This window comes from Telopea speciosissima, chromosome 2, assembly GCF_018873765.1.
Source record: "Telopea speciosissima isolate NSW1024214 ecotype Mountain lineage chromosome 2, Tspe_v1, whole genome shotgun sequence".
Taxonomy (NCBI): domain Eukaryota; kingdom Viridiplantae; phylum Streptophyta; class Magnoliopsida; order Proteales; family Proteaceae; genus Telopea; species Telopea speciosissima.
In genome coordinates, this window is record NC_057917.1 from 1,910,660 (window position 1) to 1,937,962 (window position 27,303).

Here is a 27,303-nt window from a genome sequence, read left to right on the forward strand (position 1 = left end):
TAAATCCCTGAGACCAAAAAGTGATCTTAAGCTGTTGGCCGAGAGTAAAATTTGAAATCCAACTTTTCAGATTTGCTTCTAATTTGCGCATCCAAACGGAAAAAATCATAACTCCCTCATTTGACGTCGGATTGATGAACCGTTTGAACCGATGGAAAGAGGACTCGACGAACTAAAATATTCATGTAGAATACTCCACCCAGTTCTGTCAATATATCCTCCAAAAATACCGACGAACACGCTGCTAGTGCAGAAACCTATAAAATCAACATTCTTAATGCACCTAGCCTTCACCCAAGGCTGTATAAGGCATCCAAACACTGGAATGAACAATCTCATGCTGTCACATAATCCCCGGATGCTCCAGTATCATTGCCAACATGCCACGACACTGTCAAATGATCAAAATGCCCCTGGATGACTCCCAAACACTATGGGACCTCTGTATACACTGCCATACCCCTGTAATGATATCACTGTCGTAGTGAACACTGTAAGAACTACTGGGGATGGTGAGGACACAATCCAGTCACTGCCTGCACTGCCATAAGTATGTCTACTCAACTAGAATGCTGCTTGACTGGCCTGAGCGTTGTAATTGCACCAAGATACATTGTGTTGACCACAACAACATACATGCACTGTGTTGACAACAATGACAACCAACACACAGTCACTGTCATCTGCACTGTGTGTTCAACAAACTTCACCTACCTACAATAGTTACCAAGATTTCTATTTTACTTGTATTATGAAAACAAACAAGGGTAAATTTTTCCAATATTTTTTCTCCACAATAAATTGGCAATTTAATGAATTTGTTATTGTTTTATTTCATCCTCGTGTCAAGTACACTACCCCTACGATGATTTGACACGTGGTATAATGGGATCTCACGGTCTACATTAAAAAAAGTGAAATCTGGACTTTCATTTCACAAAATCCGATTTTTCCCTCCATTCTCTCCCTGTCTCTCTCCGTCTCTCCTCTCTCACGACAGACCTGACCAAAGCGCCTCCGTCAGTGGAGGTGGATTCCATCACCGTAAGAAACAAAAGAACCTTCCATATATCATCTTTTTATCATCAGAAACCATGTGAAGTGGGCAAAAATCTATCAAGTTAGAGAAGAAGCTGTGAGAACTCTTTCCTTTTAGAGTCCAATTAAAGTGAAGATCAAACATGTGGTTTTCAACTCCTCTGAAGCTCTTTTGCATGGCTAATAGCCTAATAGCTCCAAAAAGAACCAAGAATCCTGGCTGCTTTTCCTAATATCACTCGATTTGCGGCGAAGCAGAAACTGATAAAAAGCAAAAACCCCTTAAAATCATAATTTGTATAACCTATTCATAAACAAATGAAAAAACATAGGAGACCCAAACTCTGAAACTTAAAAAGAGAAATAGGAACATACCTATATAAATTGATATAGTTATGGGACTAACCCACTCGCTCTGAGTTGATTGAAGAAGAGAAGGGCCAACTTGAAATTGAACCTACAAAGCAGAGAATCAATAGAAAGGTTGGAAATTGGAGAATGGTAATTGTATTGAAAGAAAAAACCAGAGACTCAAAAGCAGGTAGGTTTACCAAATCAAGATCAAATTGAACGACAAGCACAAGAAGGTTTCTGATGGCCGGAAGACAATAGTTTAAGTGGGGGTAAAATGATTAATAGAACAATGACTTCAAATCACAGTTTGCATTTGTAGTCATTACATTAAAGTACAAATGGTGAAGAGGGAGTTGCCGTACTTCTTTACTATCATAGATTCCCAGTTTTCATAACTCAAGTCCCCTATTATCTGCCACAAAGAATGCCAAGTTGGGCAATCTGAATCATCGAGTGGAGGGAGTACAATATATATTACTCAATGGTCAAAATTTAGGTTGTGGTTGGTATGTATTCTTGGAATGTATTTTAGGTCGATAATGCATTTCAAGAAATCATACCAAACACAACCTTAGTTTTCCACTTATGATCTTCAATATCTAGATCCAGTATTTATTTAACGTATATTTGTCATCTCATCTTCTCAATCTCAACATCTTGTGGATCTCGAGCACCGTACCCCTTGAAGATTTCAATTCTAAACCGTGGTTAAAGAGAATGAATTATACAGCTATACTTTGAAGGCTATTGAAATCGTATAATGGATTTTTTGAAACTAAGGCTACGTTTGGCATGATTTCTTGGATTGTATTATCGACCCAGAATGCATACCAAACACAACACTAATTTTCTTTCATTTTTTTTTTTGAAAAAAAAAAACCAAATAAAAACTGAGAAAACAAAGAACATATAGGCCCTGTTTGTTTGCCGGATAAAAATGGGTGGAAAACTTGTGAGGGTGGGTCCCACGTGTTGTGGGTTGGGTTGACAAGGAAAGGAAAGGAAAGGAAAGAAAATAATGGAATATGGATTTTGTAGTGGAGTGGGATTTAGTGGGAGAGAGAGGAAATAGACATGGGGTGGGATTCCATGAGAAAGATAGAAAATAGGAAGATGAGAGAGATAGACTCAAAAGTAACTTTTCCATGAATAGTGTCAAAGTCTAACCAATTTTGGTAGGACTTTGAAAGTGAGTGGGGTGGGAAAAAGAGGGATGCCACCTCACAAGAATAAATGCATTTAATGAGCTTGTTCGGAAGGTTCCTACCCCATGCATCCAAACACACACATCCTTGGTATTTTGTGAAAAAATAGTTAGGGATGTAAACGGACCGGATTCGGCTTGGATAGTGCGATATCCGCATCCGCATCTGATTAGCTATCGCACGGATTCAGATAGTGCTAAACGGATACGGATCGGATAATTTATCCATTTACATGTAAATATAGCTTTTTGGATAGCTATAGCCTATCCGTATCCGCATCCGTTTAGTTTTCGGACGGATTCAGATAGTGCTAAACGGATACGGAAACGAATTTCGGCTATTCATTTACACCCCTAGAAATAGTACACTTTTTCTACTCCTTTTTGCCTATCTCACTTTTATCCAACAAACAAAGAAGCCCATAGTGTCCATAACATTCACTGCGGCTGACAACCTCAACCCCTCTATCGTAACTCTCTTAGAAAGACAATGAGCCATGCTAACAACAATACCCCTTCTTTCGTAAGTACAAACATCTTAAATTTGAGAATTGTGCCACATGTCGTTCTCTCAATCCCGAACCACACCGCACTCGGTGATTAGAGAATTGGAAGTTCATACTTTCAAGTTCAACCCATACTCTGATGACCCCCTACCCCATGTCCATGATAAATTTGCACACCAATATATAAGCTGTTCCTCCATGGAGGGTTCGACTCCTTTCCTTGGAGGGCATCACCCAATGAGGCATTTGATGATTGGGTTGTACCGTACACATCCCAACGTGTGTCCAATAAATCATCGAAATGTGTGCAGCACAACCCAGCCGTTGAATGCCTCATTAGACACTCATTGGGCAACGCCCTCCAAGGAGAGGAGCCCAATCCAACGATATGGGAGTAAAAGTTCAACAGTACTTTACTTGCGGTTTTGTCTCATGGGAGACAAAAAAAATAAAGGAAAGATCAAAAAGAGGTTAGCAAGGGCTCGAACTGAGAAACCCACAACGCCATGCCCTCTGTCTTTGAATTAAGCTTTGGATCCTAAAATAGGAATAGGAATAGGATAGGAATAACGAGACCATAACAAGACAAAGAAGGAGAACAGATCATGGTGGTCTGATTTATAAAAAGGAGTGGCTCGTCAGTTTACGAACAGAGAGAGATCTAATTAAGATCAAGTTCGGCATTCTAACCCAATGACAACCTGGGCCTGGGCTTAGGATTTCAGGTTTCCCTTTCCCACGCAACTCCAGTGAGGGAATCTCCCAGACCAGACCAATAGCTGCATGAGGGGCGGTTTAGTCAATAAGGCCCATATGATATTAGTGTCAGTGAGGAGTCCACATGGTCAGACATGAAAGGGTGTGGGAAAGCCTCCCCACATCGCTGGTGTGGACATTTTCTTCCCAAAAATATCTCATGAAATGAAGGACCGAGTTTTCCTTCAACCACGGTCAATGTGGTATTTATTGACCAATGCCTTCGATCGATGTCCATAGAATACGAACATCAAAAGAATCATTTAGGAGATAGAAGTATGCAAAGCCATCATGCTTGTGCTATTAGAAATTGAGTCCTAAAAGAAACTCAAACAATGAATCATATAAATATAAAAGACATACCTTTTGGAGTTACTTTGTTGAATGAGTTGAATAAGATGATTCTAAATCTCTTTTTCTAAGTTGTAGAAGAAAGATTATATTTTATCACAATTTGATGAAGCCACTTTCAAGGATCTCGCAAGCATTCAAGGTGCTCACCCCAGCTGGACAGGGATACCACAATCCGGTATTTTGAGCTTCCAAAAGATCCCCTTGCCTGTGTGACCTTGAGATTTTTATATCTCTAGGGTGGAGAAGACCACCCATAAAGTCCAACTCTAAGTGAGATGCTAGCCACCTAATATCCATATTCAGAATGCCTTTTGGGCTTACCTTGACAATTACCAAAAATGCCCCCCCAAAAAAATGGAGACCAATATTACAAAACTGCCCTTACCAAAAAAACAAATCAAAATTGGTTTTGCAAAGATAGAAAATAAATAATATTTATATCAATAAATAAAAACATTTTCACAAAACCATTTTGACGATAAAACCTTTTTAAATTAGCAATTTGTAGGTACACGTACACTTTCGTAATTTTCAAATCACTGGTAATGGAATATTAGTCACTAAGATCAACACTCAACGTACACGAGATCTTTCCATGGATGGACTCCACAGACCTTATGTGTACTGACCATCAAAAGACTAGTCCTCATGTCTCCCATAGTCTGAGCAATTTTGACTTGCACCCCTCAAACCTATCACAGTCCAATAATGCATACATAAACATGTAATACATCATGATAGGTGCGGTCAAGCCGAGGACTACAAAGCGGCTCATCTGGATGATCATCCAAAACACCGGTCCACTAGCCAAGTAGACCAAAAACCATGGTACCAATTTAATTAATTTTATAAGCTACAAAATATAAATGCCACATGACACAAGCCACAAAATGAAAATATAGAAATGTCCAATAATGTGCAAAAATTACACAAAATAAATTTGTGTTGGGCCACACAATACTAACAGTCTCCCACTTGGCCTAACACAATCCCATATTCATTACATGTTTCTCAAATACACCAAAAGGCAAACCTTTAAATGTCACCCACATTTTTTATGTAACATATTATATATGAAGATAATAAGTGATATGATACATTTTATTATAGTGTTATTGTACGTAAAATTGATAAATTTCTCCCTGGCCCATTCCGACCTATGCATTTCCTTCCCCCTCCCATGATCAGGGCCAATCAGGGTCAGCCCAGCCCGACCCTGAGGGCGGGTCAAGGTTGGATTTTTCAGGCCCTGAGTCAGGGTCGGGTCGGGTCTGGGCCTAGCTAATGGGACTTTGGGTTGGGCTAGGTTTCTATAAAGCCCGGCCCAACCCAACCCTGTTACAGCCCTAGATCCCATTCATCGTGGGATGGGAGAGGGCAGGAATGGGTGGGAGGGTATTTTTGGAACATACTAAAACCCTAGGAGGGATTTGTGAACCATAGGATGGTGGGTGAATTGTCCTCAATGGGTGGAGGAAAACTTTGTCCTTCAAATTTTTAGGGTTTCAGTTGATACTAATAGAGCAAGTCTACTTCATATGGTTAAGATATCAGTGACCAAGTCAATACCCAACTAATGACCTTGATTGTGTACTCTTATCTACTGTAATCTTTTCTATCTTATCTCATTTATCCATTTTATAAATACAATACAGTACCCACAGCAGTAGTGTACGGAATCAATCCAACTCATTATTTCAGACACAACCACCGATTTCAAACTTATTGGAAACAATGCGATGGGAGAAAACCCCGTGTCTTTTTTTTTTGGGAAAAAGTTCTCTGTACGGGAGTGTGGCCTACGCCAGCACTCCCATATGTCTATCTCTCTCCTACTTAAAACAAGGGGGCAGAAGTATCTTTTCACATGAGAAGGAGAGAGATAGACTCATTGGAGTACTGGTGTAGGCCACACTCCCGAACAGAGAACTTTTTCCCTTTTTTTTTTTATACAAATGATAGCTACATACAAAATAGGCATAATACATGTAGTAGTATCAAGTAATATTGGAAAAAAGTTCAAAATGCTTCATCAAGCAATGAGAGTTTGAAAAGACTCGGTTGTTAATATATATATATTTTTTTCTTCTCGAGTTCACACTAATGTATAAAGTAAATGTATAAAGTATTTTTCAGGTGTCAAGCCCGTAGACCTAAACTACAAAGGCACCGCAAGATTAAGCACTGCCGCTGATTTTAATCCCCTTGTTTCTAAACCATAGATATAGGGCAGCAGCTATAGTTCACATACTCGCAAAAAGGTCCTTTTTGCGCAAGTTGGCAAACAAGGGAAAATCGCTTTTAAGAACCCATGGAAATTGGAAAAGGAAAACAACCTAGTTCATTACAATCAATGCCTGAACATAAGGGATAGGACAGAGAAGATGAGAGAAGACTACATTTAATTCTTCAAGAAGAAAGAAGAATTAATCAATCAATTCAAGCAGCATTTCAGGAATCACACACAGAAGATGATCTCCAAGTTGAAAGCCCGTAAATAATCCGTCCTTTCCATCCCATGAGCATCCAATCGCGATCTTTGTCGATAACAAAATCCTTGTGGTAACTTGTTTTCACCTCATCCCCTGCCTTCTTCATGATAACTGGGTTCAATGGGAGCTGCTTAAGTCCAGCTCTCTGATTCCGGATCCGCCACTGCTTGTATGTCTCAGGCCTCTCAAGCCTCTCTGACCCCTCACACGATATCACATTCATTGCCTCCCTAGCAAAGATCTCTCTCTCTAGCAACATCCTCTCTTTAACCTCACGTCCTATATTCATTTCAAGCATATCAAAGATTGCAGAGAAGTGGAAAAGTGCCTCCTTAAATCGAGTAACAAAAAAGGGGGCATTGTAGGCACCATTGTGAACCCCTTGGACGAAAACATCTGGGTTCAGTCTCTTTATCAGGTTAAGAATTGCATTCCTTGGAGGAAGACTACTACTATTATCATCCACCACCACCACCGTCTCGTCCAGCAAGTTCCTGAACCTGTACATACAGTTGACAACCAGTACCTCATCACGATCAATCTTGAGATCCTCAAGTTGAATTGTTTCCCATTTCTGTGCAATTGCATTATACTCGAAAGGAACATTGAAAGTCTTGGCATAATTAGCCAATCGAAGCCCAGTTTCTTCAACTCTCGATGATGGTTTGAAACCCTTTTGGGGATTTTCAATCCCAGTTATCCGAAGCTTGGGTGGTCCTCCATGTCTCTTGGAAAGTTTTTGTATCAGGGAAGGCCATTGAAACCCATAAAGGATCCCAAAATCTACAATGTGGAGCCTCGTTGCTTTCTCAGCCACATTCAAAATGGTTTCGTTCGAAAAGAAGTTAGAAAACTTCTTGAACGGACACACGGCAAGATACAATTGGTAAGCTTTGAGAATATCTGCCGCTGTTGTTCTTAGGTTGGAGAGACCTATATAACGCTGGCTCCCTGTACCATCCAACCGTGCTTGGATGCTATCTGCAAAATAATTAGCCAACCTCTGCAATCCATCCCCGTAAGGAGTGGAGTGTTGCTTGATCTGCTTCAATAGTTCATTAGCACTCCTTCGATCATCGGCTGCGACCGCCTCTGCACAATGGATGAGAAGGGTCCTCAAGTCTACCACTTCCTTCTTATCCCCCTGTTTCTTACCACGCGTCTTCCCACTCGACGGCCCATTCTTGTCTCCTCCGTTCTGCAAGGCTTCACGGAGTGTAGACTTCCCTCCAGGTTCACACAGCAACACCATATCAAACATCTCCGTCCGCTCCGCCGCCTCTGTGTAAACTGCTGATTGCTTGTTTCTCCTCCCCACTTCTAAATCCGGGTCCTCCCCATAAATATGTTTCCTTCCCTTGGAAACCCCAGTGGTTGAATACCTTCTCTCATCCTTCGTCCCCACCTTGACCGGTTCACTCTCAGGTAAAAACCCACGCTTCTCTGGATTAAAGATCAGCTCATTACCATTGGGAAGGAACTTACTAGCTTCCTCCACTCCTCTCCTGAATTGCGTAACAGACTCGCTCTCGCTAAACAAACCCGGGATGATCCGTTGTGTACTAAATGGAGACTCCACGAACTCACACGCACCATCTACGATGCTTGTGACACCATTGGAAGAATGGGCAGTGTACAGAGATGTATAGTAAGGGGAGACCGCCTCCGACCAGAAGGAGGAGTTGTATTCGCCGAGAACGGAAAACCTGTGGCTTGAATCCAGTGCGTCGCCGAAACCATAACTGCCACTGATGTTACCATTAGTGAAGGTGTTAGCAGTAAAAAGGTCGTCGGGGCTTTCGGCATCGTGGTCGAAATTGGGATGGGGTTGGTAGGACTCGGGCAAGGGCAAGAGCGAGGGCGAGGGGGGATACTCCTTGCCAAGGACCTCATAGAAAGGTTTCTCAGCAGCTTGAAGGGCGGAGGACTCCTGCAACATGCAGGTCTTCTCGTCCATGTCTTCTTCCATAAGAATCTGGTTTATGTACTTAAGAACTACATCAGAGAAATCGCAATCTTCAGGGTATTCTTCCTCAGGTATCACGACCGGAGGTGGAGCAGTGGGAATAACACAAGAAGAGTTTGAATAAGGGGCAAGCAAAGGAAGGTCGACGAAATTGCCGTTTACAAAGGGCTCCTTGAGTTTGAACCCGTTGCCGTTGCCGAGGTTCTGATAAGAACCGGACCAATCATCGACTCTGAATCCGTTCATTGGAGCAGAAAGCTCAGCAAGACACGGATCCCTGATCATCTATTCTAGAGGAATTCTACCTCCGATTTCCTAATCCAAACCCAAACAGATCGATTTAACAATTAAATCGAATTAATTAACTAAATTAACTACTAAAGGATCCGATAATTATGTGTAATGTAGGCTGGATTTAACAACTTAAACGGATAGTAGCCCTCCTCCGTGCGAGCGAAAGCAGAACAAAGTTTGTAAAACTCTAAACCCGTTGAGATGCAGCAGGATTATTGAGGAGAACACTTACTGGTAAACAAGTAACGAAATCTGAGGAACATTAAAGAGGAATTAAAGTCATAACCTATATCTTCTGTCCATTGACAAATGCAAGAATCAGTTTTGAGAATCGAATCGGAATATCGGATTGAAGAAAGAGATGACCATGAGAAGGATGAACTGAAACTGAGATAGGTAGGAGGAGGAGGAGGAGTACCTTCGAGTGAATTTGAAACCCTAGAAGCAAAAGAGGAGTTGTTGAAGTGGAGAAGACTACGAGCACAGAAAACGAGAAAGAGGGAGAGAGAGACAGAGAGAAAGCAGTAGCAGAGCAATGAAGCTGGAAAAGAAGAGGGCTTCGCAACCCTTCGCTCCCTCCAGGCCTCCACTCTTAAAGGGGAGGGAATCTGGGAATATAGAAACGAAGCTTTAAGAAAGAGCCAAGTGGTTGCATTTCAGTCGTTGGATTAAATGATTCCAAATGTCACCTTGCTGGCTCCTGCTGACTTCTTTCATAATCCCTCCCTTTCCTCTTTACAGCCCATTCGATGCTTCTCCTCCTCCCCCAACAATAAATATAAATCATAAAAAAAAAATTTCTTTAATTAATTGGTGGGGTGAATTTTTTTTTGGTAAAAGTTTTGGTGAGGTGAAATCAAAGATTAAAAAAATTAATGGGAACATCAAAAAATCAACCAACTAATGGAGGAGATGATCTCCTTCCTTCCGCTTTAGTATGCTTTTATAAAATTCAATTATGAGAGCCATGCAGTGCTTGCGCTTTTTGGAGGCTGCAAGGCTTATCTCGTGGGTTTTCGTGAAGAGATTTGGGAAGGAAGATGCGTTATTGGTGAAGCTTAATTTTGGTCCAGAAAGTACAATTGGGATTTTTGGAGGATCGTTTCGATTTCGAAACAAGCTCGAATGGTCTAAAAAGGGCATACATCATTGCCAAAGGCTGTGAGTTGTGTTGGGCTCGTCGAGACCTTCGAATCGATATGTTTTGATACATATGTTATGTATTGGTCCGACCCTGTCTGGTTTGGTATTTTTGGGTCAGGGCATTTCTGTACTTTTTCAGGTTAGGGCTTCTCTATATAATGTTCTTATCTCTAGGAGGGCTGTAAGAGAGGTTTTGTAAACATTTTCAAAAGATAGTGAAATCTGTTCCATTGCTCAACCGTGGACATATCGTAGCTTCCATCTTGGAGGTGAACCACGTAAATCCCTAGTGTTGTGTGTTGTGTCTTCTCTATTTTTCATTTTCTTCTGCAAATTGTCATTCTGGGCGTTATTTTCTTAACAAGATGGAAGAAGGGGGAATCTCTTCATCTATTCCTTAGATTAGTGGGTTTCTAAGGGTAAAATAATCATTTCATGTCCAATTTAAAGCCCACATCATCACTTAACGTTTACTTGCTAACGGGTAGTTAGTTTTGCATGGTTTTAAAAATTTAAGAGGTGTACACGTTCATTTTTTGAAACCTCGGGTCGATTTGCACTTAATCCAAAATATAGGGGGTGTACACGTAATTTTTCCTTATTTTTATTTTGGGAAATAGATCTGTACTTGGTGGTGTTTCTTACGCTCTCCAATGGGTGAGCACATGGGTATGTACCCAGAGGGTAGAGGAGTCATCTCACGGTGTCCTGTGAGAGGGCGTAGGAAACACCACCAAGTAGAGATCTCTTGTCCATTTTATTTTATTATGCCTTTTCTATTCTTTCTTTTTTTACTTTCTAAACCATGGTTTTAATAGAGGGTGGATCTTGGTGCAACAGTTGAAAATAACCACTACAACGTCGGGTAAGGCTACATATATTATGACCCTCCCCAGATCCCGCAGTGGTGGGAGCCTCGTGCACTGGGTAAGTCCTTTTTTTTTTAAACCATGGTTTTAGTGCACAGTATAGATTGGGTATCAATCACTTGCAAAACTAATAAGATACCAATGCAATCAACCATATCGGATAAATTTGTCCTTGATTTCCTTTAAAAAACATGGCATTTTTTAACTATTTTATCCCTTGTTTATATCGTGTCATCGATATGATATTGGTACAATATCAGCATCGACAACTAGCAAAATCGATATGTACCCTACGTTATAGACGATACGATAATGATACCTCAAACCATGTTCTAAACATAGCTCGAAAGACAAACATTTTTACATCTAGTATATTGCATGCTACATCCTTAGGTGAAAAGTCACTTCGAAGAATAAGTAAAAGGTCTTTGGAGTGAACAAATAAGAATAACATTTTTCCTTTATTTATTTTGTCATTTGGGGTTGGGAGACCAAACTCTTAAGATTTAAATCTTCATCTGTAGCATAACAAGCATAATATCTCATAACTCTCTCTCTCTCTCTCTCATATGCGTTTGTGTTTTGTCAATGTGGATCCTCTATTGCTGAGCTGCCCGGCAGGACCGTGCTGCCGAGATACAGCAAGACAGTGAATGACCGCCTTACCCCTACTTGGGCAAGGCACTCGGGCAGGGGTAAGGCGATCATTCCCTGCCTTGCTGTGTCTCGACAGTACCGTCCTGTCGGACAGCTCGACAGTAGAGGATCTGGAATCCGTGTTTTCTCTCCTCCGTCCTTATCCTTAACCAGTGCGCCGACCCAAGTGCTTGTGGCCTAGCTGACTGTGGAGGGATTGAGCCTTTTGATGGTTTAGCAATATTTAACCTGTATGCGCCCTTACAAACCTTATTCCAAGGCGTGCTTATAAAAAAGAACGTTTTCGTACGTATATGGGTTTCAATGACAATTTCAGATCCGCACCGGCGCGCATCCAGCGCCTGAGCTGCCATGTATACGCATCGGGATGTGTATTAACATGTGCAACATGACAGTCCAGCCGTTGGATGCACGATCGATAGTGCCCGTACTGCACAGAAGAGGATCATTTTCCTTCAATAACTCACATGGCAGCTGCTAAGTTGGTAGTTTAGAATTTCGTGGGCCTCGAATGATGTACCCCATACTTGTACTAGATGTATTTTTGGCATCATTGATTTAACTATTTGGATCAAGGACAAAAACATTCAAATACATCACAAGATTAAAACCAAATAGTTTAAATGGGAGACTTTTGAAAAACCAAAAAACAAAGGAAGAGAGAGAGAGAGAGAATTCTATGAGCAAGCAGTACATAGGAGAGAGCATACCAATGAAGTGCGATGAAATAGTAAATACAAAAGAGGGTAGCGAGATCATTTTATGTGAGGAGGATAGAGATAGATACAAAGGTACTGGTATATCCCATCCAAACGGCTCAGAGAGCCTTTTCTCGAAAAAGAAAAAAATGTTTTATTGATTACACTTAGCCTGACTCTATAACGGTTTTGCCCATCCTTTAGCTCAAACCCCATAAAATAAGGGGATAATGTCTTATACGCAAAAGGGTTTTATCGCTTTTATGTCACTTGTGTATGTGTGAATAAGTGCATGAGATGCACAACAACAACATAATATTATCTCAATTAAATGGGGTTAACTACATGGATCCTTGCTCTCCAATTAGCTTTATTCAATGTCATACATAATACAAAGCCTAAAGTATGGATGTCTTTCCTCACTATTTCTCCAAAGCCCATTTTAAGTCTGTCCCCTCGGCCATTTCAATTTTTTCAATGTCTTATCATGTTTGGAACTACTGCTCTCAAATCTATTCTAATATGGTCATTTGTTACTTTATCCTTCTTAGTTTCACCACACATTCATCTTAACATTCTCATCTCTACTACACTTAGTTTATCAATTTAACGTTTCTTAACTGTCCAATATTCCGCATCATATATCATAGGCGTTTGTATAACAGTCCTATAAAAATTTTCTTTAGGCTTTAAATGAATACACCAATCACACAATACTCTAAACACACCTCTCTACTTCATCCATTATATTCTAATTCTATGATCGAACAATATCATCATCTGCATCAATTTCTTTATTTATGATTGGGGTCAAAAACCTAAAATGATCACTTCACTTCTTTTTATACTATCTCATTTACTATCCTAGTGTAACTAAAGTTATACATCAATAAAACAATCTAACTTTACAAAAAAAAATTATTTTTCTCCCTATCTAACGGAAAAACAAAGGGAGTGAAGATTTCAATATGCATGTTCTCACATAATGTGAGGTGGGATCCACGCTAATATATTCTTTATATTCTGTTTCATATGAATCTCAGGTGGGTGATACCATTCTCTCCACTACCATTAGTGAGGCATTGGGATTCCTTCCCCACACTCACTGGCATCAAGAAACCCTCACATTGTTTACATATTTGAAATTAAAAAATGATGCCCCACTAAAGATGTTTGTGGAATATGGCAGTACTGGTCTTATCTTAATCTAAAGTTGTCACTATCATAAAATATAATGTTTATTTCCTGAATGTTTCATTCATGACCTCGATTTTATTTATTTATTGGCTCGGATTTTGAACTAAAGGATTCTACCTATTTCTACTCAACCATATAATAGTGATATAATTGTTGACCCTATCCCAATACAATACTTATATATCCGATCCTGGCCTGATACGGCTCAATTCCAATTGATCCATATTGATATCGTATCAATATCGGTCAAGACCAATACGAACAATAATAAGATTGCTTCATTATGATCTAGTGATCACTGGATTTGAGTCAATCTCTCCACGAATAGGAGGTAAGGCTGCATATATCAATATCGGCTGAGACCGACACGGATATTCATATGGACACCTAAAATCGTGCTCTTAAATTAAATTATTTTTCATATCTTCTTTTATTAATTTTTTTCTTTTAATTAGTGGAGTCCATTGAATCATACACCTCATACGTGGCTTTGCGTAGTAAAATTCAAGATGTAATATGTAAAGCCGTAAAAATAGTTCGCAGCCCGCAGCCCGGCAATGCTTATGTGTAAGTGTGTAACTAGTCCTACCAAAAAAAAAAAAGTGAATGACTAACAAGAGCATTGTACAACATACACTAAGTCACTTTGTCACTTTCACTACATTATTATTATTAATTATTTAATTAATTAAAAAGAGAAACAAAAATAAATAAGTGAAGAAACCAAGGTGGTAGTACTATTATTTTGTGATTCATATTCCATGAATGAGGATGGGTTTGTATCTAAAGCACCCTTTTATTGCTTCAGCTTTACATAAACACAAACTTTTTAATTTATTTTTTTTTTTAATTCTATTAAATCACTTTAAGCCAATTTAGTGCAGACTGGACACCACTTAATTCAGAATTAAGACATACTTAAAATTAAAAATAATACAAAATCAATGCAAGAGAGAAGGGGAGGGAGGGACCATATCTGGGGGGGTATCAAAATATGTCTCTCTTTATCATCGTACGAGAAAAGGAGAAAGGGGTGGGGGATGTAAGTGTGGAAGCTAGGGACAATAAAAAGCCTTGGAATTAAGGATTTAGGATTCTCCACTATCTTTGAAATTTATTAATTAAGGATAAATAATCATAATAGTTTATATTTAAGGATTCTCCACTTCCTAAGTAGTTTTACCTGAGGGTTGCAATTGCATGAAGGAGATCCTCCAGCTTGGAAGTGGGAACACGAACCTTTATCCCTTCAAATACAGTACATCTGATGGTGCATCAAAAAAGTACATATGACGGTGCACATGCACTTGGGGGAGTGTTTTAAACAAAAGCACTTTAAGATGTAACGTCAGATGTATCTTTTTGATACACTTGAGGTGTACTATAAAAAATTCGGGGGAACACCTTATCATTACCATCTGTCCACATTGTTTAACACCTGATTAATTAACATGTTTTTTTCTTTTTCTTTTTCTTTGGATAAAGATAAACAACACTTAATTAATTAACGTCACAGTTCCAAGCCTTTTAGGGTTAAGTTAATCTGAGGATGGAATAATGATGAGTTATAAAAAAGAGTTTGGTAATACATTATTAGGAGTGAGCAATAGATAATGTACACCTTAGCCTTAGGATTAACCAAATGGGCCATGGGCCCATTGTTATCTTTGACGCTTTTTTGCATGGGAATGTTCTGATCCCACTTCCCACTTCCCACCAACATAAAATCTTTATCACCAAAGCGAGTAGGCAGGGCTGTAGATTTAAATACGATTACCAACCAGGAGGATAAGATCGAATACCTTCTATTGTTTTTTGGGTGGCTAGTTTTTTTAGTCTTTTCCTACAAGAAGGATCATGGTTCTAACTATCGATATGTCGGTCATACGTGTCGGTATCATCTGAAACTGATATCGATATTGATATGGACCAATGGTATAAGTGAAAAATGGTCAGGTTTTTTTAGGGTAAAGTACACGTACCCCCCTATAATGTATCCAATATTCCTCGTACCCCCTAAGCTTCTGATAAGTTCACGTATCACCCTTGCTTTAACCCCCTAATGCCATTTAAGTCCACACCAGATATTAAATACTAAAAGATGATCATACTAATCTTTCTTCTATTTTTTCTAAAATTTGAAAATACCTACTTGCCGTGACCTATTTGCTAAAATTTAAAAAGACCAAAATGCCCTCATCTTCACCAAATCAACATCTTCTTTTACATATCCACCACCACCACCGCCGCCACCACCCACCATTAACACCATCACCATCCCACCGTGAAGCCCCACCTCGTCCCCTCCTCTACTTCCTCCACCTCTCGTTGAGTTGGGAGCCGGAGCCGCAGCCACAGCATCGCTGATTGTAATGAAGTTCCCACTCCCATCTTTAGGATAAGATGAGATAAAAGAGAATAGCTCAGATCATTGTAGCCTAACATCTGCTTGATGACTCATACAGAGAAAGACTATGAACATTTAGATTTGAAAAATATGAGACCAGAAAACGCCAACTAGTAACCGGTTGGATCAATTGATTAACAATCCCTAAATTGCCAGATTTTGGAATTTTTTAAAAGATACCAGCTGGTCAAGCAATTGGGCCAGGTTGAAAGGTCAGATTGGAGGGTTCAGTTAGGACGAGATGAGATTTTCTAGTCCTAGTTCCAGTCCTGTTAGGTATAGATTTAATACATGGTGTCTGATCCTAATCTGGATTGGATGATCTTGGCCGTTCCTGAGTGTAAAAGCCTTTTTAGAAATTTACCCAATTTTAAAATGGAGTATTTATCCTAAAAACAAAGGTACTGACCCATAGCTGCCTCTAGGCAACGATTAGAAGTTTTGAATTAACAGGAAATGGGAAGTAGTGAATGTAAAACTAATTAATGGTTCAGCAGTAAGAAACTAAAACAAAAAAGGAAGAAAATATGGGTGTTGCAGGTCGTGGCTTCTTACTTCTAATTAAATATTGCTTCAGCTTGATTTGCTTAGTTGTCTGTCTATTAAATAAAAAGTTGTAAGACCCTTTGCCTCCTTCATAACTCTTCTCCCTCTTCTCCCACCATGAAACCCCACCTCATTGTAGTGACGTTCCCACTCCCATCTTCGCTACAATCAGCGATGTTGTCGCTGCGGCTCCGGCTCCCAACTCAACGAGAGGTGGAGGAAGTAGAGGAGGGGAGGAGAGACAGAGAGGTGGGGCTTTACGGTGGGATGATGATGGTGTTAATGGTGGGTGGTGGTGGCAGCGGTGGTGGTGGTGGATATGTAAAAGAAGTTGATGATTTGGAGAAGATGAGGGCATTTTGGTCTTTTCAAATTTTAGCAAATAGGTCAAGGCAATTGCGTCTTTTCAAATTTTAGAAAAAATAGAAGAAAGGGTAGTATGATCGTCTTTTAGCATTTAATACCTGGTGTGGACTTAAATGGCATTAGCGGGTAAAGCAAGGGTGGTACGTGGAATATTGAGGGGTGGTACGTGGACTTATCAGAAGCTTAGAGGGGTACGAAGAATATTGGGTGCATTATAGGGGGTACGTGTAATTTACCTTTTTTTTTATTATGTGGGGCAGCTACAAACTCGATCGATCCATATCAGTATCATATGGTTATAGGTGGAGATTGATACGGACACCAATAATGATACCTATAACCTTGATGAGGATATAAATATCAAAGGCTTTGCATTTATAATAATATTTTTAGGGAAAAAGATTCATATGCCAACAATGTAGGGATCCTGCACTAATACTCTCTCTTTTTCTTGACCTTGTGGACTCTTATTGGACTGAACTATTTCCCATGTTCTGATCGATGTAAGGTAGAAGATTCCTACCACACTGTTGGTGTGGGAAATCCTCTCTCTCTCTCTCTCTCTCTCTCTCTCGCTCTCTCTCTCAACCTTATATTAGATCAGTTATTTATATTTACCATTCCAATTTTATGGGCCATGAGCTTAAGACTTGGAAAAATACATAATTCCATATCTAGACAGGTTGATGAGCAAGAAGGGAAGTATGGGACATTCTTATATCCCTAGCCTCCAGATTAGCTAGCTAAAAATGGTATCATATATTGGAGGCAGCAAAGTCAATCCATTTGAGGAGGAGAGAGATAGACACAAAGCTGCTAGCATACCCTATACCAACAGCTTAGTGAACCTTTTCCCCCTTTAAATATATAGGAAAATGTTTTTTTTTTATTTCAAGAGAAAAGATCTCTACCATTCAATCCATCTGTGCATCCCAATGAGATAATAGTCAATAGGGATGCCAGAAGATATTGAAAGAAGCTAGATTTAATGTTTGATCTCCATTTTTTACCATTATTTCCTTCTTTTAGCTTATAAAATAGCAAAAAATCAAGAAAGCATACCTTTGATTGTAAAATCCCCAACTTTATTAATCCAAAAGCTCCATTAGTCACAGACCTTTGCCTCTTTGCAATAAAATTCTTATCCATCCAAAAAAAAATAAATTAAATGACACTTGAGGTATCTAACGTTTGGCTGAAATTGAAATTCCTACAAAAAAAAATTGAAACCCAAAATTTCATTTTTTCAGAAATAATGAAAAATGTCCCATAAACATTTCGACTAGGGTGTGTTTGGTTGGAAAGAAATCTATAGAAAAAGAAGAAAATAAAAACACAAAGTTTTGTATGTTTTCATCATTATTTTTGTATGTATTATTTTCGTTTGGGAAAAAGAATACTATCTGATTGTGTAGTTCTTGTGTCTAGACACAAGAATATGTGAAATTACTGTCTTATTCCCATGAAATAAAAAATCTCATCTATATTGATACTATGTACAGACTTTCATTGGCCTCCACACTAGTGCAAGGACCACGCAACCAGGCATTGATCTCTTACCCTCGCTATTTTTATCATATTCATTTTTTCTTGCCAAACAAACCTACCCTTTGACCGGAACAATTTTCTGACCAAAATCCTTGTGAAACGAAATTGATGACTAAAGCAGTTGACGCCTTATCCGACCAGTAACTTTGACTTTGTAATCCTGTCCCCCCACAGGAACACTCCTATATTTTCTCATGGTCTTAGGGTTGACTCAGGATGGCATATGGTTACTTCACAAAAAGATTATCTTCTGGATTACAAAAACATAGGTGGTGTATGATATCATAAGCTACGCTAAGCAATTGTCTTCACAAGCCTAACTTGAAAATGATCGCCCCTCTCACTTTGGAAACTTTACACGTTCAAGTGTAATCCCATTACCAAACACCCTTAAATTCAGACACCACTTAAAACTATTCCATTGCTTGCAACCCTAAATCTAGGGTTAGGGCAACTTTGAAGCGGAGATTATAATCAGAGTTTTAAAACAAGGAATCGGTATCTGAATCGGGTCCAACCAATCAGACAGAGAGAGACAGAGAGAGAGAGAGAGAGAGAGAGAGAGAGAAAGAGGATACATCAGCAGAAGAAAGGGTAAGACCATTGAACTATAAACAAGGGAAGATTACATTGATAATTTGATTAGACCAACAAATGAATGGCACCTAAATTCCTTTCTTCACTGTTATTCTCTCTTTCTTATTTTCTTTCAACAAGGAATCAAATCAGATCTAATTGAATGGTAAGGATGAAATGTAATGGACTGCAATACTCCGGTGTTTCCGATGTCGGACGGACCAAGACCAATTCCGATACCGTACTCTTATTCCGTGAACATTTACAATTGCCAACATTTCCAGTGAAAGGAACAATCTGGCCGAGTCAGAAGCTTGGTGAGTGTGAGAATATTACATGAATTTCTTCAGTACCCCCATTTTTTCGTCATCATCAATTTAAAAACTTTTTTTTTTACAAAATAATCAGAGAAAAGAACTCCGAATTCTAAATATTCCTAACTCCTCTTGGTTTCTAAATTGTTTCAGAGGAGAAGGCATGTCTCTGACTGTTGCTTGGACTGTTGCTTGGCTTGCTGCTGAGACCAGTAAGCGTGGGCTGAGAGGACCCTGTCCAAGAGCTCCTGGGGAACGGGTTCTCCCCTCCTCTGCTGAGGGGAAATCCTTGCCGTGTGCACCAGTGTTTTCCATTTGTCCTGCTCACCCCCACAACCCAGAAACCATCATGTGAGGATTCAGGACAATCAAAATCTCTCCCATCATCACTCAATACATATAAGACATTTTTCTTTTGCTATGGAGATGATGATCCCAGATAAAACCTATGGGTCGTCCTCTACTGTTCAGTTTTAACAAAGATTCAAAGCTACTGGATTCATGGCTTTTTTTGTTGTTCTCCTCATTCTTTTCTTCAATAACACACTGACCAGTAAAAGATTTTCGAATGAACAGAGTTAATTTTAGCCATTGAAGTTGATATCAAGGTGGCTTTTAGCCCATGGTTAGAACCAGTTTTTTTCCTCAGACAAATTAGCTAACAAGGAGCATAAGCAACCTACATGGCCCAGAGAACCTACAAGCTGAAAAGGCTACTCATGTCAACCTCCACCTTAGGTGGCTTCGACAGAGAGATACCGGCAAACAAAAGAAGAAAATGAGAAGCATTTCCTCAGCTGGAGGGGGGGGGGGGGGAGGGTTTGAGTTACTGAGCTGACATAGCTTGATTAAGAGGTCCACTAACTTGATGGACGGCCTGGAGTTGCCACATTGCTACCAGAAGGGACCTTCCAGCAAAGGGATATCAATAATACAACTAGGAAAAACTGCCCTTTTTCAATAAGTTGCTTTTCTATACAATTTTGGGGGCAATTTAGGGCCAGGTAGCTTCGTATACAGTTTGAGCAACTATGGTGCATGGCTATACCATTAAGCTGAAATATATTAACAATTGCTTACCTTCAAGTCCACATAGGTTCGATGCTTTGCATTATCAAAAGCACGTAACTTAACATCCCGCCACCTGCAGATCAAAGAGATCAGTAAAACTTGCTTACAGAGGAGTTCCTCCCATTTGGAACTCAAAGAGTGCAAAGGGTACTCTGGTTGACCAAGGATGTGTGGTAATCATGACACACCTTCCAGTCCCAAGTTTCTCGACTGCTTGAACAAGTGCTTCCACTTCCGATACCGAAAAAGGCCTTCTGATCCGGCGCTGTACAATTTCAGATCGCCTAGATTTTCGGTTGAATGGAACCAAAGATAACACCTCAACACTCATAGCAGGAGCAGTAACAAGTGCTCTGCAATCAGATGTTGTTTTGTCCGCAGAAATGTCAGCAGGAGAGGGAACTGAATCATGGTTACCTTCAACACAGTTACCTATGCTGGTCACTGGTGGATCTGGGGAGCCAATGGAAGTCCCTGGATCTAAAACAGCAGTGGTTGGATACCTGGTAATTCATCATAAGGTAATAAAAATTCAGTGATGACTGACTGGGTGGATCATATTGTGTGGTAATGATTCCAACTACTTTTAAATCCATCAAGAGAAATGAAAATCTATATTCCCATTCTCCCCAAAGATCAATGTTACAATATTCACTTCAATGGCTGAACAAAACTAAAACTCTATCACTTCCCCCACAATCACCAAGGTTTATGATAAAGTTATTGCTTCAAAAGATTGGTGCTGTGAGGTTAATGGGGAAAGAAACAGGACCTACACATGGGGTGGGGGTGGAGGGGAAGAATTAAAAATGTAAACTCAATACTGCATTTCAGTCTATCCTTCAACTGGAGATGTAAGAATAAGAACAACCTGATTAGTGGTTGAGGTGTATCATCAGGAAGTTGAAAGGAAGGATCTTCAGTACACAAAGGAGGGGCAACATTAGTGGGGTTAGGCTCCAGCGTAAAACCCAAAGTGTCCAGCTTGTCCTCATTACATATTCCAGTCTGTAGCAGAGTTCTGTTGTCATCTCTAACCTTCTTCCCCTGAAGAAGTACACCAACACGTAGTCCACCTCCTAGTACAGCAGTGACAGCCTCCATAACTGTCGTCTGCAGAACAAATCATACACGCAGATCATTAATTAGAGAACCAGTACTACATGACAAAAGTAACAATATTGCTAAAAGGGGAACAAATATAGCATATAGATAGATGAAGTACTAGGGAAATGTCGGCATTTCATGTGGCTGCAAGTTCTAGGGCTGTAAATGGATAACCGAAAATCCGAATTCGATCTGCATCCGTATCCGTTTCGGAGTATCCGAATTCGTTTAGAGATATCCGGAAAAAAATCCGAATATTCCGATAAAAATCCGAATCCGAATACTTAATTATAAAAAATTAAGTAAATAATGATCTTGAGGGTTTTTGAAGATTCAACAGGTTCTAGAATGTGAGGAAAAGAGAATCATGATCTAAAACTATGGATTGAGAGTGAATTGTATCCACTAGGGGGAGGAAGGTTTGGGTTACACAAGGCAGAGGTGTAAACGGATGGTCAAAAATCCAAATTCGATCCGCATCCGAATCCGTTTAGAGGTATCCGAATTCGACCAAGAAATATCCGAATCCGATTACATCCGAACCGAATCCGATCCGCTTACAGGCCTAGCTGCAACTGCCTCATAGGTGCACGTATGGACAATGTAATCTAAGGTGCATTATAATGTTTGGCTACTAAACTGTTGACACCACAAGCTATATGATGATTGCCTCATGCTCTCTAACAAGAGAAACTTCAGATAATCTACCAGTCACAAAATGCATGATAGGAACTTGAATTTCATATGATACAACTCACAATAACGAATAAGAACTTGAATTTCAGTAACATAACTTTCAGCTGTAGAAGATATGTCAGGGATCCATTTTTCCTCAAACTTCACATTGTATTGTGTCTTCTATGCTAGGTACCAGGCAGTACAATGATATATTTACCATGACATGATAAGATAGAAGGGAGAATCACATACCTTCAGTGAACCAACAGTTGCAGTTTCAGGAATTTCAATGAAGAGTTCTGGCACACGAAAGGACTTGATACGAAGCTTCACTGAAAAAAGGCAAGATAATGCACATATGAGAACCTCTCAGATCTCAGAACATGATTCAAGTAAAATAGCTAAACAAAAATCAGTCTATCAAAGGCTCCACTACCATGAGATGCCCTTGAGTGGAAGGATGCTTGATGACCTGCCACAGAAGATGAAGCACCACTAGCTGCATGAAGAAACAAGATGATTTAGCAAAAACTCCAACCTTAAATGCCAAAAGACACAGGATTTAAGGAGAAAGAAAAGATTGAGGAGATATCAGTAGACCTCCATGCACTGTTGCACCTGAACCAGCTACATCTCCATGAATGCCCTTTATGGGTGAGTTAGAAATGCCTTCACTACTGATCCCACCATCAGATGTTAATATGGAGCTTCCATCAAATAGCTCTCTCTTCTTAAATAGAGAATTCCTCTGTGATCTCTGACGTGTATAAGAGTTTTTCCGCTTGCGGTGAACAGGCTTCATTTCCCCATCTACAAACAAAAATTAGAAACTCAATTGCATAGGTGAAAACTAAAGTACTCAGAAGAGTGTGGGGCCAGAAAGCTAACAACAAATCAATTGCTTACCACTGTTTGAAATATCCTCATCTTTCAGCTTTGGAGCCATTTTCCAATATTTGGAAGCCAACAACTTCCTTATCTTCCGTTCTCCAATATGTGATGGAGACCTGAAGCCCTTTGAAGTTATATTGCTAGGTTGAGTGCAACCGGAAGAGTTTTCGTCATCATCTCTACTAACAACCTTCAAATCATCCCAACGCCTAGGAAAAGAATCATGAGGAACATGGTCTCTGCACAAAGGCACCTCAACACTGCTGTCTGAACTGAGCAGTGCATGAGGTTTCATATCCAATTCCATTGGATCCTCCCTACTGCTTGTATATGGGATAGTTCCATTGATCACACTTCCACTCTTTTGTGCCTCAGCATCCACCAGTCTCTCAGTTCCATCCTCTGCTTTGTCTTCACAATATTTGCCAAACCCAGGTAAGCCTCTCTCTACTTTGTTAGGATAGTTTCCAAAACTACTGCTGCTGTTGCCAACTACTAACTCCTCAGCAGAACCATACTTCTCTGAATGCTTGGGATTTGTTATTACAGATGTGAGTCCTGAACCTCCAACACTCTGAACATGTAAGAGTTCCTTTGATATATAATTATGTTTGCTGAGCTCTGAGACACACACACTCTCATTGCAGCTTCCATGATCACAAGATTCTATTTTTAATTGATTCTCTTCATCCACTTGTTCCTGTTTAACAGTACTTGAAGAAGGTGAATTTTTCCCCTCCTGTAATAGCTTGCCAGCTACAGTGGCTAGTAAGTCAAATGCACAAATCTGATTGATCTCTGCTTTCTTTCTAACACAACCTCTCCCCTAAAACCATTGATAAAGAATAAGAAGTTTGAAATATTCCCTCAGCAAACAGGCAAAACTTGAAAAACAACCAATCATAAAATTGTATCATATGGTTACCCTGGCTGATCTTGATGCTTGGGGCGTGGCAGGCACTTGGTAGCCATTGAATCCATAGTCCAACCTCTTCTTCAACACCATATCTCAGAAACTCCACCAACATGAACTCAGCAAACACAAAGCACCGAAACCATTGTACCCATTTTTCTGTTTGCAAATCCAAAAATGCAAAATATAAGCCATGTAAGGACACAGTGAGAGCTAGAGTTTTCAGCACAAAAGATTAAAAGCCAGTAGGTAAATAAGAAATTTATGAGCTATCTTCACCAGGTAACCAACTAAGCCACTAGAAATACCAAAGATAACAGGATTCAAGTACATCCTAGACACTGGGTCAACAAATTATTTTCCCTTGTGTGTGTTCATCTGTTGGGGGAGAGCTGCAGGGGAGGAATTCCAAATACCTATGTCTTACTTTGAGCACCGCAGTCTCATATGAAAGATCAATTAATCAGTTTTGCCAAGTTTATGGGAAACTTATCAAGATGTCATTAAATGGAAAACAACTGGAATGAACATTTCCAACAACAGAAGCAATTAAAGTTTTGCCAACTTTAATTGAAGTCTACGAATCAACAGTATTAACTCAATTTAAGTGTCTTCTAAGTTCTAATGGATCTGCATGAACAGGAGATAAACAATGCGGAAGAGAGATAGAAACCAACAGAAATCAGAACAATTGATTGAAGCAAGTTAAGCAAGAGGATTAGGTGAATTTAATTATGAATATCAATCCCAACTTTCGTAGGTGGAGAGAATATTTACACGACAGAGAGAGAGAGAGAGATTATATGAGATCCCAAATAGAAACCAATAATAGTTGAGCGGATAAGATTAAACATCTTACATGTGAAGAAATTTAAGGTAGAGCTTCCGCTAACCATTGCGGACAGATGATGTCGAATTGAATTACAGAAATCTCTTCTCCATAATTTCTGCAATTCAAAAGATGAGAAAATTTTAACTTACGAAAGAAATGAATTAAAACCCACAAAACCCCGAAGTGAAGAGGCGGAAACAACGTAATCAAACACATACGTGTAATCACCCATATATGCACAGAATTCTGTAAAATCAACATTAAACAAATCTTAGGTCCCAAAACCCTCACACCCAGATCAATCCAGATAAATTCAAACAATTAACATCCGATTCAACTAAATTGGGCAGATCTCAACATATACCATGAATTCATTGGAAAGAATCCGAGTTTTTCCAACATGAAAACTACAAGATGCACCTAAAACCCAATCAGAACCTCAGATCAGACCCATACGAAACATTATTCAAAAAAGAAAAAAATATATATATATATAACTGAACTTTTGGTAAATTCAGGATTGGAAGGGAGGAAAGACACAAGAAACGAGAAGCAATTACCACCCCCCCCCCCCCCCCAAACAAAACAAAAAAAACAAACGAAAAGACAAACTCATCTAAATGCTAAAACAATGGAGAAAAAATCGAAACTTTCAAACCAGAGCGCAACAATAGAGTAAAATCCATGGACGGACCTATTAAATAACAACTTTCTGGTCGGATTTGTCACGACTCTAGACCAAAGAGAGACCTTCACTACAATCATGCCATTCCGGCGAATTGCTTCAGAATTCCGATTTGTGAGATCCGCGAATAGCCGAAGAATTTAAACCCACAAAAAAAAAAAAAACACAAAACAAAATTTTGATTTTTGCTTCATGCAAGCCTTTCTTTCCTTCTCATCCTTCTCTTTCTTTGAGAAAACGCTGTTTCAGACGCTACCCTCTCTCTCTCTCTCTCTGGCTTCTCCGATCACCAAAAACCAAAAACCCATCTGAAAACCACCACCATTGCTTAAACCCCAGTTCTTATACCTTTGACCCCCATAACCGGACAAATCGGTAAAAACCCAGACCCCTCCCCTACCTCCAGTCACCAACAAAACCACCAAGCCTGTTTCATCTTTTCTGTCGATCCACACAACTTCCTATTCAGACTAGATGATTGAAACGTGTTCTTATTTCTGCATTCTCTTTACCATGAATAGGATTTGCCCACAGATTCTTTGTTGTTAATACATGAATTATGAATTCTTTTCTGATTAAAACATAATTAATTCATCTAAATAGTTGAATTTCATTAATTGTTGCGTGAGATTACACTTTTACAATTTAAAACTTTGAATAATTACATTTTTAACAAAAGAATATTCTTAGTTAGTTAGATTTTGCAGATATGAAATTCAGAAAATATAGTGGGTAAAATTTTTTTTTAAATGTATTATAAAAATCCAAATTTTCTTCTTCTAAGTTGACTGTAGTATCCTTAGGTCCTTAAAAAATTTTAATTTTCATTTTGTTGTTGTATCACGTTAAGCATGCTTTTTCTCAACTAGTAAGACGCTATGGTATCATATAATGCTAGTTTAGGCATCATCTTAATTTATTGATTAAGATTAATCAAGATTTAGATAAGGCCACTCATCTTGATATGGGGGAGATTAGCTTGTTTAGCCATGGCGTGGACCAGGCACTGGCAGTATCATGCTCCCTTTTATACTCTCTCTCTCTCTATCCCTTTGTTGATATGTGGGTCCCTATCTATTAATCGTGTGGCATCCATTCACATATTCTCATTGGTTTGGCATGGAAGATGCTATCTTTGTTTCACATCTAGCAATTTGTCCATCTTTGCCCTTCAAGTTTTGGTTATTGTATTAGGATTGAGTTACCTGTCCGGCTGCATAACGTACGTTAGCATTATCTTTGTGTCTCTCTCCTCTGGGCAGAAATATCTACGCTATGTAGCCTGCCAGACTTCTTTTCCCCTGTTGTTTTACAACCATTATAAAATATAAGAAAATAAGAGGTTCCCTACAACACCAATGTGGGGAGGAATCTATGCACAACACTAATGAGAGTACAGAGAATGGTATCATCAATGTGTCAGATTAGAAGAAGAGAAAATGTGAGTCTCATATCTTATTATGTGAGAGAGCACTAAGTTGGAATTTGTACTTTGACATCGGTGCTTTTTTTTCTCATAAAAAAAATAGAGAAAAAAGTTTCACACAACGTCAATTCAAAAGTGAAATTGCACGTCCCCTCGCATATCACTGTTCATGTGAAGGGTGATATATCATCAATGCCCCTCCCCCTTTTGTCAAATTCCAAAGCAGTGTCCTCTATTCGCCCAAAACTACATTCGGGTGGTGTAGGGATCCCTCTCCCAAAAAAAATATCATGATTCATAAAGGTCAATGGTATATAAGTCATTTTATTTACATGCATGCATGTAAACACTTATTAGTTACTTATTACATATACATATGTAATAATTAATGGAAAAATCTTGATATAAACTTATA

The 27,303-nt window shown here is 39.3% G+C and overlaps 2 protein-coding genes across 3 annotated transcripts; both read right to left on the reverse strand.

Annotated features, from left to right (window-relative positions):
• Positions 1–6,663: 6,663 nt before the first annotated feature.
• On the reverse strand, positions 6,664–9,085 carry LOC122653231 (scarecrow-like protein 9). Its single transcript, XM_043847184.1, has one exon. The coding sequence runs from the start codon at positions 8,953–8,955 to the stop codon at positions 6,664–6,666; it is 2,292 nt and encodes a 763-aa protein (XP_043703119.1). The 5' UTR covers positions 8,956–9,085.
• A 10,018-nt stretch (positions 9,086–19,103) lies between these two features.
• LOC122651570 (telomere repeat-binding protein 5-like) lies at positions 19,104–25,591 on the reverse strand. 2 transcript variants are annotated; one of them, XM_043845008.1, is made up of 10 exons: positions 25,471–25,591; positions 23,958–24,102; positions 23,048–23,858; positions 22,760–22,951; positions 22,578–22,640; positions 22,394–22,473; positions 21,228–21,469; positions 20,545–20,859; positions 20,366–20,429; positions 19,104–19,605 (listed from the first exon to the last, which is right to left on the reverse strand). In XM_043845008.1, exons 2-10 carry the CDS (start codon positions 24,036–24,038, stop codon positions 19,435–19,437), a joined length of 2,019 nt encoding a protein of 672 aa, XP_043700943.1. In that variant the 5' UTR covers positions 24,039–24,102; positions 25,471–25,591; the 3' UTR covers positions 19,104–19,434. The 2 variants fall into 2 exon arrangements, with proteins under 2 accessions (XP_043700943.1, XP_043700942.1); XM_043845007.1 differs by having other exon boundaries at positions 22,742–22,951.
• Between the last annotated feature and the right edge of the window lie 1,712 nt (positions 25,592–27,303).